The sequence below is a fragment of the Narcine bancroftii genome, chromosome 6, assembly GCF_036971445.1.
Source record: "Narcine bancroftii isolate sNarBan1 chromosome 6, sNarBan1.hap1, whole genome shotgun sequence".
NCBI classification, from domain to species: Eukaryota; Metazoa; Chordata; class Chondrichthyes; order Torpediniformes; family Narcinidae; genus Narcine; species Narcine bancroftii.
In genome coordinates, this window is record NC_091474.1 from 183,795,455 (window position 1) to 183,814,194 (window position 18,740).

The following is an 18,740-nucleotide window of genomic DNA, read 5'->3' on the forward strand; positions in this document are numbered from 1 at the left end:
AATCAGAAATAAACTTTACCTTCACTTTCCAATATCCCTCAGAAACATACAAACATCGTAACTAATGGTAATACTATAACTCCATTACGTAAAATTTACTTCCTACAGCACTCATACATGCACTTTATGATGTAAGATTAAATACTGTCCCAAAGTTCTTATTAAAACTATGGCACAAAGTCTTTGTATCGTTTGGGCGCTTTCCGGTTTCGGCCTGCCTGCGATATTGTCGTCGCTTCTCGGTTGTTCACTCTCAGCGTCGGACATACTGCTCGCCACAGCTTCGGGTGTTTCTGGCGCTCTAGTCACTTCATCAGAAGTGCTGGTAACTGCCTCTGGAACATCATCAGGTCTCTCAGTTTCAGCATCTCGTATTGGCCTTTCAACCTCTTCGCTCAATGTATCTCTGGACTTGTACCTTTTTACACTTGATACATTTCTCTTATACAGGACTCCAGTCAGAGACTTGACTGTTACCATACTGCCACTTCTGGATACGACAGTACAGGGTTGATAGTAATAAGGTGTGTCTAGCTTACCACCAGTTTCATGCCTCACTAGAACATTATCTCCTGGCATGATGTCTGAGTACTTGGCTCACGTTTCGAATCTGTGTACAGCTTTGCTGCACCTTTCTTTTCAGCATCGTGGTCCCTCATCTCCTGGTCGTCTCGGATTTCCTTTATTTCTGGCATTTTTGTGCGGATTTTTCTCCCAAAAAATGTTTCTGCAGGACTTTTTCCAGTGGTTGCATGAGGCGTTGCTCGATAGACAGCCACATAAGATAGCAATGCTTCTCGCCAATTTTGTCCTTCTGCGTGTGCAATCCTCAATCGTTTTTCAATGGATTGATTTTGTCTCTCTACTTCTCCGTTGGCTTGCGGCCATTTAGGAGTTACTTTATGATGGTGGATACCTGTGGTCCTCATGTATTCCGCAAATGTCTCTGAAATGAATTGTGGACCATTGTCAGAGCATAATGTAACAGGTAATCCATATCTTGCGAATATCTCTGCTAATGCTTGTATTGTTTTTTCAGTGGTTGTGGACTTCAACACCACGTACTCATAGTATCTGCTGTAGTAATCTATCACTACCATAATTGATTCACCCGTCGGTAAAGGTCCAAGAAAATCAACAGCTACGTCGATCCATGGTCCTGTCGGGAGTTGCGTACTCCGGATCGGTTCTGGCGGATTACTCCTACTTGTGATTTGACATCCGTGACAAGTTTTAACAAATTTCTCTGCGTCTTTATCACAACCTTGCCACCATACCTTGGTCCTGAGGTTTTGCTTGGTACCAACAATACCTAAGTGTCCTTCATGCGCTAAGGATTCGATCTTCGGTCTCAATCTTTGTGGTATCACCAATCTGCAACCTCTTAATACACACTGTCCGATGCAACAAAGTTCGTCTCTAATGGAAATGTAAGCCTTGTGAGTACACTTGTCCCATTGTCCACTCTGTATGCATTCTCTTACTTCCATAAGTTCTGGATCACGTTCGGATTCTCTCTCGACTTCGTTCGTAGTCACAGCTTTCGGTGTCGACTGAATAGCTACGAAGCGTACAAAGCTCTCTGTTTCTGTTCCCAATTCTGACTTGGATTGTGGACCACCATCCTTCACCAAGCTGGACAGCGGATCTGCAATGTTTGTTTTCCCTGCAATGTGGATTACTTTATATTTGTAGGGTTGTAGTCTGAGTACCCATCTCTCTATTCTGGCACATGGTTTGGATCTAGGTGCATAGATCACCTCTAATGGCTTATGATCTGTGATGAGTTCAAATTCAATGCCGTATAAATATGCATGGAACCTCTCACAGGCCCATACAAGTCCGAGTGCTTCTTTCTCTGTCTGAGAGTATCTTCTTTCCACATCTGATAACGATCTGCTGGCATAGGCAATGATTCTTGGTCCTCCATCATGCATCTGAACCAACACGGCTCCTAAACCAACCGGGCTGGCATCCGCTATGACTTTGGTTGATGCCGCCGGATCGTAATATCCAAGAGTTTTTGCATCTGTCAGGCTTTGCTTCAGCGCTGTGAACGCTTTCTTCTGCTCAGATCCAAAATGAAATGGTACACCTTTCCTGGTTAGTTTCCTTAGTGGTTCTGCCACTGTAGCGAAATTAGGAATGAACTTTGCACAAAAATTGACCAATCCCAGGAAACTCCTCACCTCTGTTGCGTTCTGAGGTGCACGTGCCTCTTCAATAGCTTTCACCTTGGCCTCTGCAGGGCTTAGTCTGTGTCCCATGAAGTCCATTTCTGACACACCAAACTGGCACTTGTTTCCATTCACGGTAAGACCTGCCTCCTGTAGTCTAGATAGTACACGCCCCAACCGTTTGTCATGCTCTTCCTTCGTTGGTGCATGGACTATGATGTCGTCAGAAATGTTGGCAACTCCAGGAATGCCTTGAATCACTCGATGGATTTCATACTGGTAGATCTCCGAAGCTGCATTAATTCCAAATGATAGTCTCTTGTAACGATACAATCCACAGTGAGTCAAAAATGTTGTTACATCTCGGGAACCTGGATCCAGCTCTAATTGATGATAGCCCCATTTCAGATCAATTTTTGAGAATATCTTACTGGTAGTTAGTTCTTGAAGTATTTCCTCCACTGTTGGTATAGGGTGTTGTTCTCTAATTATAGCTTCATTGGCCATTCTCATGTCAACACATAGTCTTATGTCACCCTTTGGTTTGGGCACAATCACTACGGGACTGACCCATTGTGTCGAATGTTCCACCGGTTCAATAATGTCTTGTTCCATCAATTCTTTAATTTTGGCTTCGACTTTCCCACGAAGTCCAAACAGAGTTCGGCGCATTGGTTGTGCCTTGGGTTTGACCGTTTCATCTACCGCTAGCTTCAATTGTCGACCTTTCAGCTTTCCTACTCCTTGGAAGACTGCGGGGAATTCTTGCTTCATATCCTCGTATGACTGAATTGAATTGACACAAGCTCCAATATGAAGTATTGCCAGGTCTTGCACTGTGCTTCTACACAGCAATGGTTCTCCCCTCTCTTCTATGACCATAAACTCTGCTTCGGTGTACTTATCTCCAGCTTCAACAGTTGCAGTAAAACATCCAATGGTCTGCAATGGCTTGGTTGCTGTGTATGGATACAGTTTCTTGGAACACTTCTTTGAGGTACAGATGATCTTTTTCCTTTTCAACTTCTCCCATAAATGTCGATCAATCACATTACTGTCACTGCCTGAGTCTACAATGACCTGCACCGTCACTCCACCAATGATCACTGGGACCTTCTCATGATATACTTCATTCAACGTAAATTGGTAACAACTCTGTTCCTCCTGGGTATCATCATCGTCACCGTCTATCTGGCGAATGGTATCTTTCTTTCCAGGATACTTTCCTTTCCCCCAGGCTTTGCCTTTGGAAGTTGTACTCTTCCTCTTCTGGTCTGCATTGGACTTGCTTTTGCACTTCTTTGCAAAGTGGTCCTTACCTCCACACTTTCTGCAAACTTTGCCTTTGGCCGGGCAATATGGGTCTTTTCCAAAGTGACCTCGGTTTCCACATCGATAACACTCCACGTCCTGTGTCGACGTATATCTTGGCTGATTATGGCGATGTCATAATGAGAGCCTCTTAATTTGCTGGCTTGAGTTGTCTTTCAGGGTCATGGTATGAAATTGCCCTTCAACAGCCTCTAATGCAGCAGCAATGTTTAAAGCATCGGTGAGTTCCAACTCATTCCCTCTTTCTAGTAGACGTCTTCTGAGTTTATCTGATCTGCAGTGCTGTACGACTTGATCCAATAATTGGTTGTCCAAATCAGCTGGCATGTAATTGCATCCAACAGCTAGCTGGCGTAGTCTCGTCACGTACTGAGCAATTGTCTGGCCATCTTCTTGTCTCGTTCTCCGAAACAAATGGCGTTGAAATGTAGCATTCGGTGTCACTACATAGTGTGCATTTAATGCATCTACCGCTTTCCAGTACTCATCCTTTCTTCCAGTATTCAAAAGTGTCTTAAATGTTTCCCGAACTGCGGGTCCAGCAGTGAAAAGAAGTAACGCCCTTCTCTGCGCTTTTTGTTCAACTGTACCGGTATCTAGAAATAGGCCACGACTGTCGGCGTAGGATTCAAATTCTTCCAGCCATGCTTTCCACTTCACACTTACAGTGCTTGCATCACCCGTTGGGTCAAAATGAGCAATTCCACTATGTGTTAGAAAGTCACCGTCTGCCCCAGCCATGAAGAAATATTCCAGCCCCAAAAGTACTGAGTCAAAGAGAAAATTCTTATCACCTTGAAGTTCTCTGTAATCCTCTGTAATCTTGTTTAGTCTTTAATTTTCTTCAAGCTTCTTTCATCCTCGTCGCCAATGTCACATTTGTGGCCCGAAATGTGAAGTTAATAAAACATTAAACACAAGTTTTATCAGGTAAACTTCTCAGGGTCTTTATTTTTCCATTTCCTTTGTTCTCCTGCTTGTGCTCTTATCTCCCTCTCCTACCACGTGACTTCTGGTACATCTCATACATATTCATTATCATGACAGTTATCATCTGGAAAACCTTGATGGGGCAAGTTTGTTCAGCAAGACACTGAAGTGGCTGATCAAAAGGAATCAGTTTGTGTGTGTCCAACAAACAACAAATCTCTCTCTCTGAAAACCAACAAGAACTTTTCTGAGTGATAACCATTTACCTTTCAAGCATCAAAGCCTGGTGAAGATTGAGAAATGTTAAATTCTATGCACAGTATAAGAATTGCCTGATACCAGTGAACTTGGAGGAATGAGAAGTGAGATTGGACTCTGAATCAAAGAACTTTACTGAACTTATACACACACATTACATATACATGTGCTTAGAATTAGAAAGTGATTAATTTATGTTAAGTTAATAGTAATAAGTTAATGTTTGATGCTGCTTTTATGTTTAAAGAAAATTAAAAGTAACTTTTTAAGTAACCATTTTTCTTAGTGAATTTATATTGTTGCTGGGTTTTGGGGTCCTCTGGGCACATAACAGAATAAAATCTATTCTCTTGTTTCACCAAGGTCCATGGATATACAGTATTGGCAACTTTTCAATTGCATAACCTAGAAATTCACTGGCTATGGTCTGCTATTATTGCCTCTGCCAATGGCACTGGATTTCTAGGGCAATGTACAATATAACTTATGATTTTGTTTTGAGCCCTTCAATGTCTGTGGGGATTTCAGGAGTACTGCAACAAAATTCATTCATTTGTGATACCAGAGCTGGGACCTTGTTTAAGGGTTTCAGTTAGGAATTGATTTGGGGCCTTCGTCAGGGAGCAGTTTCAGTGAAGAGTCAAGTTAAGGCCTCAGTCACACGTTGGATCTAGGCCTTGGAATGGAACTTTGTTCTGGGGGGTGATCAAGGGACCTGAGGAATTTCTTTGACAATACCAGAACCTGCCGTCTTTCGTGTACTTTCTTCTCTTTCACTTAGTGAGAATGGAGAAAGGTTTGCACTCCCTAGATGTGAGGGTAGTTTTCAGATATCAGCAAAAAACATTTGTGAAAGTTTCCATATGGCTAAGTGATTAGGATGTTGGCACTGGGCATGTGACTTGTCATAGGTATTTGTGACAAATCAGGCAGCTGGTCTCCAGACTCGTTTGATGGGAGTAGTGATTTTGTTTGTTTATGCAGCTACTGTGTATTCCAAATGTGGTCTGACAGAGTTGAATTGCCTTGGAAGTTGTGTCTCAGGAAACAAATCCCAGTTTATGCTCTCCACATTCACATCAATCCCAGCTACATTCTACCACACATTGGGGGAAGGGGGATTGATAGTGGCCAATTAACCAGCAGCATGAATGCTTTTGCTTGTGGGAGGAAACTGGAGCACCTAAAATAAGTTCATGAAGCCATAGGGGGATGCGCAAATTGCACATGCACTGGAACTCACACCAACTACAATGGAGCTCAAGATTGAACTGTGCAGAATTTCTACAGTGTAGAAGGCACAAGGAGATTAGAATCATCAGGTCGTAGAGTACTGAACAAGCCCTTCAACCTAAATTGTCCATGCTGACCAAGTTCATTTTCTGGGCTAGAGCCATTTGCCTGAATTTTCCCCATATCATGCTAAATCTCTAAATAGATATCAAACAATAGTAGATCCAGCACTAACCCCTGCACCACTGGCCACAGGCCTTTAATCAAAAAACCAATCCTCCATTAAAACCCTCTGCCTCTTTCCTCCAAGTCAGTTGTGAATACAATTGGCCAGCTCACCTTGGATCCCATGCAATGTAATCTTCCAGACTTACCTGCCATGCAGCAGCTTGCTAAAGTCCACTACCCTGCCGTCATCAATCTTCTGGGTCACCTCTTCAAAAATTCATGACACACAATTTCCCATGCACAATGCCATGCTATCTTCAAGATTAGCAATCTTTTTATTCATTCTCAGAATGAGGGCTGCACTGTGCACTCTAGTGCCCAATGTCACAGAATTTCTTCACCATTTTATATTTACTCCATCTTCCTTTTATTTTTACAAGCAATTTCTGAATGTATGATCAAATGCTGACAAGTTATTGCAGATTTCAAATTAACTATTTATTAAAGAAATGTCTAAATTTGTTCTTTTTCTCTCAAAGATGTTCAAAATACTATTCAAAACTGAAAACTTGTCTTCACTAATATATGATCTTCATTAACCTATGACTGTGTGGCTCAGTATGATAACACAATGTACAAATTTTCTGATGATGTCACAGTAGTGAGATATACTGTATAAAAAGGGGTGATAGCTCAGCGTACAGGAGGGAGATTGAAAACTTAGCTGAATGGTGTACTAACAACAATCTCTCCCTCAATGTCACCAATACCAAGGAGATAATTGTAAACTTTAGGAATGGAAAACCAGAGGTGTGCTATGCCATGATCATTGGGGATTCAGAGGTGGAGATGATGAGCAAATTGAAATTCCTGGGAGTCACTATCTCAGAGGATCTTTCCTGGACCCTACACATTAATGGCATCATGAAGAAAGCATGCTGAATGGCTGCATTATAGCCTGGTATGGGGGAACAATATCTTTGAGTGGAAAGTCCTTCAAAACTTAGTAAATACAGCCCAGTACATCACAGGGAAAACTCTCCCACCATCCAGTAAATCTACATGGAAAGGTGACGTCAGAGAGCAGCTGCATTCATCAAGGTTCCACACCACCCAGGACATGCTCTGTTTTCATGGCTACCATCAGGCAAGAGTTATAGGTGCCACAAGACTTATATCATCAGGTTCAGGAACAGTTGCTAATCACCAACGGACTGACTTAGTCAGAGACTCATTTAAGAATTCTTACTTTGCACATTATATATTACTGGATTTTTTTTTTGTATTGCACAGTCAGTTTGTTTGTATTTCTTTCTCGTTTATATTTCTCTCTTTTTTATAAATATCTTTCTTCTTGTGTACCATATAAGCATAAAACTATTACAGCATAGAAACAGGCCAACTTGACCCTTCTAGTCCGTGCTGAACATGTTCTCCCAGTTTATAGTTACTGATAAGTAGAAATTCTGTCTGGCCCATCGGAAAAAGAATCTCAGGGTTGTATTTGATGTCATCTATGTACACTGACAATAAATTTGAACTTTTAACTTTATTATATTGAAGTTTATTTGTCACAAAATATCAAGTTCAGTGAGAAAAGTTCTTTGATAAATACACTGACAGATTATGTCTAACATTCATACAGCCATGCAGAGCACAGTTAACAGTGCAAAGGATTGCAATGAACAGGAGGCTTAATGAGCACCAAGCAAGAACAAAATGATAACACTCTTGTGGGGTTCCTTCATGAGCCTGATGGTCGCAAGAAAGAAACGTTCATTAAACCTCTCAGTGCATGCTTTCACTCTTAAGCTTTGTCCCCAATGGGAAGAGAGAGAAGAAAGTATCTCTGGGGTGTGATGGGTCTTTCAGAATGTTGGCTGTCTTTTCTAGGCGGTGGGAGATATAGATGATGAGTATGGAAGGGACGCTGTTTACATCCGGTACCGCACGGATGGCAGTCTCTTCAATCTGAGGCGCCTGCAAGCTCACACCAAGACACAAGAGAAACTTGTCTGTGAACTACTCTTTGCAGACGATGCCGCTTTAGTTGCCCATTCAGAGCCAGCTCTTCAGCGCTTGACGTCCTGCTTTGCGGAAACTGCCAAAATGTTTGGCCTGGAAGTCAGCCTGAAGAAAACTGAGGTCCTCCATCAGCCAGCTCCCCACCATGACTACCAGCCCCTCCACATCTCCATCGGGCACACAAAACTCAAAACGGTCAACCAGTTTACCTATCTCGGCTGCACCATTTCATCAGATGCAAGGATCGACAATGAGATAGACAACAGACTCGCCAAGGCAAATAGCGCCTTTGGAAGACTACACAAAAGAGTCTGGAAAAACAACAAACTGAAAAACCTCACAAAGATAAGCGTATACAGAGCCATTGTCATACCCACACTCCTGTTCGGCTCTGAATCATGGGTCCTCTACCGGCACCACCTACGGCTCCTAGAACGCTTCCACCAGCGTTGTCTCCGCTCCATCCTCAACATCCATTGGAGCGCTTACATCCCTAACGTCGAAGTACTCGAGATGGCAGAGGTCGACAGCATCGAGTCCACGCTGCTGAAGATCCAGCTGCGCTGGATGGGTCACGTCTCCAGAATGGAGGACCATCGCCTTCCCAAGATCGTGTTATATGGCGAGCTCTCCACTGGCCACCGTGACAGAGGTGCACCAAAGAAAAGGTACAAGGACTGCCTAAAGAAATCTCTTGGTGCCTGCCACATTGACCACCGCCAGTGGGCTGATCTCGCCTCAAACCGTGCATCTTGGCGCCTCACAGTTTGGTGGGCAGCAACCTCCTTTGAAGAAGACCGCAGAGCCCACCTCACTGACAAAAGGCAAAGGAGGAAAAACCCAACACCCAATCCCAACCCACCAATTTTCCCCTGCAACCGCTGCAATCGTGTCTGCCTGTCCCGCATCGGACTTGTCAGCCACAAACGAGCCTGCAGCTGACGTGGACTTTTTACCCCCTCCATAAATCTTCGTCCGCGAAGCCAAGCCAAAGAAAAAATGGAAGGGATTGAAGTTTTCATTATATTCTCAGCTGCATTCACAACCTTTTGTGCCTTATTTCATTCTTGACCATAGCAGCTCCCATACCACACTGTGAAACATCCAGTAAATATGCTTTCAATGGTTCACCTGTAGAAGTTGTTGTGGGACAAGGGGGACATGCCAAATGTCCTTTGCCTTTCTAAGAAGGCAGAGGCACCGTTGTGCTTTTTTGCTTGTCGCATCAAAATGCTTGTTCCAGGTCAAGTAATTGGAGGAATTTATTCTGGTGAGCTTGAAGCTATTTGCTCTTTTGACTTCAGTGCTATTATCATGGTCAGAGGTGTACTCTCTTCCCTCACTCCTGAAATCAATGGTCACCTTCTTTGTCTTATTTACATGGAGAGGTTGTTATCTTGGCATCATGCTACTAGTTTCAAGCTCTTTCTTGTATTATGTCTTGTTGTTTGATGCCCAGTCGATTACAGTGCTGTTATTTGACAGATTTGAAGATGGATCTTGAACAGTATTTAGCTGTACAGTCGTGGGTGTAGATGGAGCACAGTAGGGGACTGAGAACACATCTTTGAGGAGCATCAGTATTGGGTGTGATTGTGAAGGAGATGCTATTACCCATCTTCACTGATTCTGGTCAAATGAATGACATTGAAGTCAATGGAGTGTAAGGCATAGGAGCAGAAATAGGCTATTTAGCCCATCGAGTCTGCCCTACCATTCAATGCTATATTGCATATTCCTGATACATGAATGAGTGTAAATTTCTACACCCAGCCTCAATGGATTCTGGCCAAACATCTTTCTTTATATCGTGTGAAAACATGACTGGGATTGTGATTATTTTACTGTTAGACTTTATTAATCTACTATCTGCTGAACATTCGCCCACTTCTTGATCCTCCTCTGAGCCTTCTGCTTTAAGTTGCTCAACACAATGCTTACAGACCCAAAGTCTCCCTCTGCATGTCGCACTGTGTCTATTAGTACCATCAGCTGTCAGTTCCAGCATTGTGCTGAAACAAGACTCGCCTGTTTCTGCTGCTGCGACTGGAGTTAGAAAATGTGGCCTTTGATGTGCCAATTCTTGTGCAACAGTAAATGTACAAGCAATACTTCGCACTTTACAAGGTTCAAGTAAAGAGTTATTCTTGTTGCTACTTCATTGTACTTCTTGAGAATAATTGCTCAGAATCAAAGTAACCTCAACCTATTTGGTGCTCATTGAAGAACAAAAGAATTTCTCAACCTGAGTAGTTGTGTTACACAATGAATACAAGAGCAGTGATAATGCTAAATTTGCCATGAAAATTTTAAATAGGCCACAAATGGTTCTGCCTCAAACTTTGAGTTGGAAAATAATCAGATTGGGAAAAGTTATGGTACATATTAGAGAAACTTTTCAGAAATTTCAATGATTTACATAACGTATTGTCATGACAGATATGTTGAATCTGTTATACCTTTGATTGTTGCTGATGTCTATTTGCATCCAATCCTCCAATGGTCGATGGATCTCATTGGAATAATAGTGATCACATGATTCAACAACTGCTTAAACCCATTATACTTTTCTGCTGCAGGATACCAACCTGATTATGACGTTTAACATATCCAAGCATCGTTCTTGGTGGATGGAGAATGGACCAGGATGTGTGGTGGTGACAATAACTGACACTCCAGAATGGGTACCAGAAGATCATCGTTACATTTATGTCAGAGGGTGCTTGCTAGGATACGAGTATATAGAAGTGGCCCACAGTTCACTACAGGTTATCCTTGCAGTAAGTACTTCTTGTCTTTCAGTAATACATGTAATATACTTTATATGGTGCAGAAGACTCATCCATTCATCTGCTGCAACTTTGGCAGAAGAGCCACAGGCATTGTTCAAAAATAATTTAATAGTTTTTACTCTATTTTCTGGGGATTGATCCCACAATTTCCTCATCAAGGTTACAGCGGTCAAGTGGGAGAATGGACTCCCATTCCACCAGAAATTCAGTTCCATGCCTAGAAGCTTAATTTGTGGAGCAAAACTGGAAGGAAATAATTAGGAGTTGTTTTTTTAGCTTAACAAACCAAGCTGAGGATCTGGTATCATTGTTGTAAGCCATTTTGCCAGAGTTTAAAAAAAATAAGGTTGAAAAGATTAACACATTTTGCAAATCAGCAAAAGTGATTACGTAACATTATAGCTGAGCTATTAAAAAAGGAAATACCTTTTGGTTCCATCATCTTGAAAATTATGTCAGATACAGAAAAACCCCTGGTTTCCCGGACCTATGGGGATTGGTAGATGCCAGTTAAGTGTATTTTCCGATTGCTTGAGACTTACTCAAGCAACTTTATTCAAACAGCTGCTATGAGCAAAGCATATCCAAGACACTCCGCTGGCTGAATATTTGCTCCCATCTTCATCAAAGGTTTATGTGTACTTCAGAGAAATTTTACTTTTACAATTTTAAACTTGTGCATTTTTTAACTGTTGTCTTATTCTTATTTATTTTCATTTTTAAATTTATTTTCCTCAATGTTTTTGCTGCTTGCTTGAGGCTGCCGGTTGCTTGAATTCCGGATATCACTGCACTGGGATTGTCATTTCTGCAGTGAAAGTCTAGCTGAGCCAAATTACAAATTCCTGGAATCCTGGTGAGATTGCTGCCATCAATAGCAAACCTGCCATGAGCAGAATATTGATTGCATTTTAGCAGAATAGAATATCATACCAGAGGCATAGGTGACTGATCTTAAAATCAATAGACCAGATACCAGTAATATCCTCAGATTCAAACTGCAAGGCTACTACTATATCCTGAGGATTATTATCATCCTTCATGTTGGGGCTCAATGAATGAATGGTAACACTGGCATCAAGGAGAAAAATCCAGTTCCAGTGTCTCCAGTTGTTATTTCTATGTCAAGGAGAATTGAGAGGCCAGCAACATTCCTACTAGAGGCAGAGAAGTACAAGCTTAGGTTTTTTTTTTCACATTCCCTGTGATCACATTTAATTTTGAACAGGGCAATTGAACAGAATCCCAGTCTTGGACAAATTACAGGTTTAGAGAATGGTTGGAGTGTGCAGGAGGGTGTGTTTGAAGCTTAGACTGAAAATGAAATGACCAAAGTAAAGTTGTATCAGCTGGAGAAGGACATTGGATGATTCAAAATATACAAGGACAACAATCAGATTACAAGAGGATTGAAGAACTCTACATACTAATTCTAGAGGAACTACTGCAACGGTTGGTCAATTTTAAATTCACACATACAGCATGGTAACAGGCCATGCCACCCAATTACACTCAATTGACCTACAACCCTGGTACATTTTGAATGATGGGAGGAAACTGGAGCACCCAAAGGAAACCCACACAGACATGGGGAGAACATACAAACTCCTTATAGACAGTGCTGAATTCAAACCCCAGCCACTGGAGCTAACTGCTGTGCTAACTGTGCCGCCAATTTGGTCAGAATTTAATTTAGGTTATGCTGGGCTTGTTGAAGGGCAGAACCTTGCATCAACTTTAAAGTGCTTCAGAAGGCAAGGCCAGAGGCTCCATAAATTAAGAATTTCTGCAACACCCAAGAAGATGTGAGGTCCTTAATAGTTCAGTCCAAGGACTGGAAGCTCCTAAGGCAAAGCAGAAAATGTTTTTTTCAGAGAGGACTTGCCAAAGAAATCACTGTGGATATGGTAGGAAATACACTGTGGCGGACATCAGCCTATGCCTTGGTACATGTGTTTTACATAAGCTGGGTTCCCTGGTTATTGAAACACATCTGGGACCTGTTACAGATTATGTTGTCTTTATATTGTACATAGATATGACTTTGGGAGATAAAGTGTGGCAGGTTTTTTTTAGTGTAGGTCACACAGAAACACTTCAAAACAGATCTCATTTAAAATATTAGAACTCTGCTCAAGCCAGACAGGACGGCTCCTGGGGGCCTTTGCAAAAATTGTGGGGAGTGCCCAAGAGACTTCACTTATGGATTGTTGTTTTGAAAAGCAACAGATGAAAGAGATTGGAGGAGTAGTTCGGAGCCGCAGGCTGTCTGGAGTACGGCTTGCTGTTCTAAGGGGTCATGTGGCTTTTGCAAAGTTGAACAGCTTTTTCTTTGAGAGAGAGAGGTCAGTTCTGCAGTTCTACAGTTCAGCAGCAGCAGCTAGGACTGGAACAGGACAAGCTGGTAAGCTTGTGGAAAAGCCCCATTTGGAAGACTGTTTGTGAGTGCTTACTTCAGCCTGGTCAAAGTGATTCATGGAAGAGGAAAGGACTGGCTGCCTTATGTTTCACTTGAAGTAAGAGAAACAAAAAGGAACTTTGTGGTGACCTGGAAAACCCCGATGGGGCAAGTTTCTTCAGCAAGACACAGATGTGGCTGATTAAAAGGGATCAGTTTGTGTCCAGGAACAACAAATCTCTCTCTGAAAACTGACAAGAACTTTCCTGAGTGGTAACCATTTACCTTTCAAGCACCAAAGCCTGGTGAGCTTCATAAATGTTAAATTCTGTGCACAGTATAAGAATTCCCTGACACCAGTAAACTTGGAGGAATGAGAAGTGAGATTGGACTGTGAATCAAAGAACTTTTCTAAACTTACACACACATTACATATACATGCACTTAAAATTAGAAGGGGGTTGTTAGGTTAGTTAAGTCAATAGTGATAAGTTAAAGTGTAATTTTGTTTTCATGTTTAAAGATAATTAAAAGCAACTTTTGTTTAAGTAACATTTGTCTTGGTGAATATCTATTGCTGCTGGGTTTTGGGGTCCTCTGGGCACGTAACAGACCCACCCCCACAGAAATTTGATCACTCTTAAGCTAGCATATCCTGCGAGAGAAAGTATCAGGTGGATACCATCCCAGTGAATTTGTTCATGTGTTTGTTGGGCTGCTCTTCCTTGTATCTTCTTCGGGAATGGCAGAAAATAGCCTATTGAAGAATTATTAAGGAAAGCATGACCAATAATTTCCAATGGATAAAACCCAGAAGAATTAAATGCCAGTACTAAAAGGGTTAAATTATGAAAAATGTAAATAAACAGATGCCTCATTCATTGGCTCCATCTGAATGCAATGAGTTGGAACTTCTTCCAGCAAGAGAATTTTATCTTGTGTTATATTTAGGTTTAAAGGTCATTTCAATTTCAGGGATGAGTAAATAGTTTTGTAAATATTTTAAACAAGCTCCTTGGTTGATATACTTTGATTATCTTATGACTGAATGCATTCGTTTTTCTGATTCATTCATTTTGAAGCATACCTGCTCCCCCATTCTTTATAGCTTCCATTTTACCAGTTATCACATTAAGCATTGCCAGGGAGATGTACGTTCTGTGACTCAGTACCTTCTCTCATTTATTCTAAGAACTTAGGAGAGCTCGAAGAGCACATGAGAAGGTCTTGGCTTGTAGAATTAAGGAGAACCCCAAAGCATTCTATGCGTAAGTGAAGAACAGAAAGATGATGAGAATGAAGGTGGGGCCGCTAAAGGATAAAGGAGGCAAGATGTGCTGCCTGGAGGCAGAGGAGGTTGGAGAGGACTTAAATGATTTGCATCAGTATTCACAAGAGAAAAGGGCCTTGATCACAGTGAGGTCTATATTGAACAGGTCTGTCTACTGGACAATGTGGAGATTAAGTTAGCAGAAGTGTTGGATCTTCTTAAAAACATCAGGATTGATATGTCCCCAGGGCTGGATGCGATATATTATGATATTTCAATCCTCTTTGGACACAGAGAGGTGCAGGAGGATTGGGGAATGCAGTATTCTTGTTTAAAGAGATAATAGGGAGAATCCTGGAAATTATAGACCAGTGAGTCTCACATCAGTGGTATGCAAACTTATGGAGAGGATTCTTAAGGATAAGATCTGTGAGCATTTGGAGAAGTGCAAACTACCCAAAGATTGTGAAGGGAAGGTCGTGCCTCATGAGTCTAATTGAGTTTTTTGAGGAGGTAACAAAAGAAATTAATGAGGGTAGGGCAGTAGATGTGGTCTTCAAGAATTTTTTGCAAAGCATTTTTTCAAGGTCCTCCATGAGAGACTCATCCAGAAAATCATGAGGCTTTGGATCAGTGGAGCCTTGGTGTGTGGATAAAAAAATTGGGTTGGAGGAAGAAAGCAAAGAGTAGTAGTGGAAGGGAAATATTCTACCTGGAGGTCAATGACAAATGGAGTGCCACAAGGATCTGTTCTGAGACCCCTGCTCTTTATAATTTTTATAAATGACTTGGATGAAGAGGCAGAAGGATGGGTCAGTAAGTTTGCAGATGAGACAAAGGCTGGAGGATTAGTGGATAGAGGTGAAGGAGGATATAGACAGGTTGCAGAGTTGGACAGAAAAGTGGCAGATGGACTTCAATCCAGATAAGTGTGAGGTGATGCATTTTGGAAGGACAAAGCAGAAGGATGAGAATTTGGTTAATGGTTGGTTACTTAAGAGTGTGGATCAACAGAGGAACCTTGGGACTCAAGTCCATAGATCCCTCAAGGCTGCTGCACAGGTTGGTAGGATAGCTAAGAAGGCCTATGGAATACTGGGCTTCATTAATAAAGGGAATAGAAATGTCATGTTGCAACACTACAATTCTCTGGTACAAACACACATAGTGTTTTGTGTTCAATTCTGGTCACTTCATTATAGGAAGGATGTGGAAGCTGTAAAGGTTAAAACCTTGTGTTTTTTTAAATTCTTAGTTAATTTTGTGCCCACCGCTTTAAGAGACCATTGTTTGTGGTGTTACCATAATAACTATGATGTAATATGTAGTAATATTTGCCCAGATTAACAGCTTGTTCATTATTCAACAACGTGAAGAAGCGTGAGCACGAGAAATGTTTCTTTGAATTTTTCTGTGTATCTCTTTAAAGTTTGAGCTTCTTTATATTGTTACAAGATCATACCAGCAACCACAAAGAAGGCATGTCACACAGGGGTAAAGATGAACAATTACTTTATTAATAAAAATTCACCTTCAAACTTTAATTCAAAATCCCCCCTTTTATAACAATGCCCACTGGTTACTATGCAAATCTCTATAACAGTGTAAAACTAATAAATACCCCAGCCTAAATATAACATAAATAATTAAAGTCTAAGCTACACTTCCAACCAGCCCACAAAAAAACTTAGACACAAAAAAAAACACAAAACACACAAGACTCAGTCGATCTCAACTGAAGCAAAGATCATAAACAAAATTCAATTTGTTTGGTAAACTGAAGCCAAAAGATCTTTGAGAGAGAGAGAGAGAGAGAGAGAGAGAGCACAAAATTCAAAGTTATCTTGTGTTGCTTGCAGAGAGAGGAACCACTGGCTTGGCCCGGATCCTTCTGGCTGCCTTCGGAATGTTCATCCTTTTTGAAATCCCAACATTCTAAACTGTCCTCCAGACCACGACTCATGATCTTGGCCTTCTTCCATTCCACAGCACCCCCAGTGGTGGTTTAACATCCAAGTCCAGAATTTTTTAGATCATTTTCTGCACATGCTCAGTATGTCTTCCACTCTCTCAGCAGTCCACCTTCACCTTGACTCTCTAAGGCAAACTGTCACTTTTTAACATAAAACCACACAGCACATAGGCCAATACACAACACAGAACTCTGTAACACCTCCCCTGCTAAAAAGAATTTGGTCAAGAACACATTTTTAACAATTAATGGAAGTATTACATAAACAAAATAAAATAAACACTCCATTTTTTTACAATAAGCATGTGATTAGATTCATATCTACCCAGATTAACATTTTGACAAACAATCTGCTATATATTATCTGTCCCCTTTATGTGTGTAATAATTAAATCATACTCTTGTAATATTAAGCTCCAGTTCACTAACCGACTGTTCTTATTTTTCATTTTAGACAGAAAAACTAATGGATTATGATCAGTATATATTATTAACGATTTTTGAGCAGTACAAATATACACATCAAAATGTTGCAATGCTAAAACAAGCGCTAATAACTCCTTCTCAGTGGTTGAATAATTTTGTTGATGGTTGTTACTTTTTCGAGAAGTACAAAATAGGATGTTCTACTCCATCACCATCCTTCTTCTGTAACAGTACAGCACCAACCACTTCGTCACTGGCATCCATGGCTAAAGAGAATGGCTTTTCAAAGTTAGGGGACAGAAGTACAGGATGATGGCATAAAATGACCTTTAATTTGAAACGCTTCCTGGCATGCATCTGACCAGATAAATATTTCTTTCTTTCCAAGTAGTTTTGTTAATGGGAGTGCAATTTCTGCAAAGTTTTTACAAAATCTACGATAGTAGCCAATCATACCTAGAAATCTCCAAAGAGCATTCTTATTACCGGGGATAGAGAACACAGTAATAGCCAATACTTTTGCTCCAACCGGTGCCACCTGTCCCTGTCCTACCACATAACCCAGATAAATTACAGTGGCATGTCCAAACTCACTCTTATGCCAATTCACTGTGAGGTGTACTTCCACCAGTCTCTGAAATAACTGCTCTAATTCAAGCATGTGTTCTTCCCATGTATCCGTACTAATTACTAAATCATCGATATAGGTTCCTGTGTGCTCTAAACCCTGAATTACTGCATTAATCATTCTCTGAAATGTGCCAGGTGCATTTTTCATCCTGAAAGGCATAACATTATACTCATCCAATCCTGAAGGTGTAACAAATGCAGAAATCTTCCTGCCTTTCCCTGTCAAAGGAACACACCAGTATCCTTTTAAGAGATTAATCTTTGTAAGAAATTTAGCTTTCCCCATCTTATCTATACAATCATCTATTCTGGGGATAGAAAACACTTCAGTCTTTGTCACCGTGTTTACCTTTCGATAATCTGTACAAAACCTAATTGAGCCATCTGGTTTAGGCACCAGAACACAGAGTGAAGCAAACTCACTTTTTAACGTAAAACCACGCAGCTCATAGGCCAATACACAACGCAGAACTCTGTAACAATATACATTTTATATCTAAAAAATTATGCAAAATGTTTATCCATTTTATCAGCAAATCAAAACTACATAAAGAAGCAACCACAGAGATGGATTTATTGGATTAAAAAGATCAAAATTCAGAATATCATAACTCATGCTTTTGGAAGATGATACTTTGAAATTGGTATATATTAGAATAAGCAAAGTGTCATCTACAGAAGCTATGGAGAAGGTGCAGAGGAGATTTACCAGGACGTTACCTGGATTACAAGTCTTATGAGGCAAGGTTAGCAGAGCTGGAACTTTTTTCTTTGGACTGTAGAAGGATGAGAGGAGACTTGATAGAGTTCCACAAAATTATGAGAGGCATAAATAGGGTGAACAGCCAGCACCTGTTTCCCAAGGCAGGATCAGCAAATACCAGAGGACACATGTACAAAGTTAAAGGCGGGAAGTTTAGGGGAGACATCAGGACTAAGATTTTTTACCCAGAGTTATGGGTTCCAGGAATCCCTTGCCATGGATGGTGGTGGAGGCTGAAACATTGGGGGCATTTAGAGACTCTTAGACAGACACATGGGTGGAAGAAAAATAGAGGGTTAAGGGGTAGGCAGGGTTTAATACCTTTTTTTAAAGAAGGAATATATGGGTCGGCACAACATCAAAGGT

The 18,740-nt window shown here is 41.1% G+C and overlaps 1 protein-coding gene across 8 annotated transcripts in view; it reads left to right on the forward strand.

The window, feature by feature from the left end:
• nkain2 (sodium/potassium transporting ATPase interacting 2) overlaps positions 1–18,740 on the forward strand; it is a 544,966-nt gene that overhangs the window by 414,278 nt on the left and 111,948 nt on the right. For 7 of the 8 annotated variants that reach the window (XM_069886894.1, XM_069886895.1, XM_069886897.1 and 4 more), the window contains one exon: positions 10,703–10,903. In XM_069886894.1, the coding sequence (XP_069742995.1) occupies positions 10,703–10,903 (201 nt within the window). Of the gene's footprint in view, positions 1–6,810; positions 7,060–10,702; positions 10,904–18,740 lie in introns of those variants that run through there. The other variant, XM_069886901.1, reaches the window with a different exon arrangement.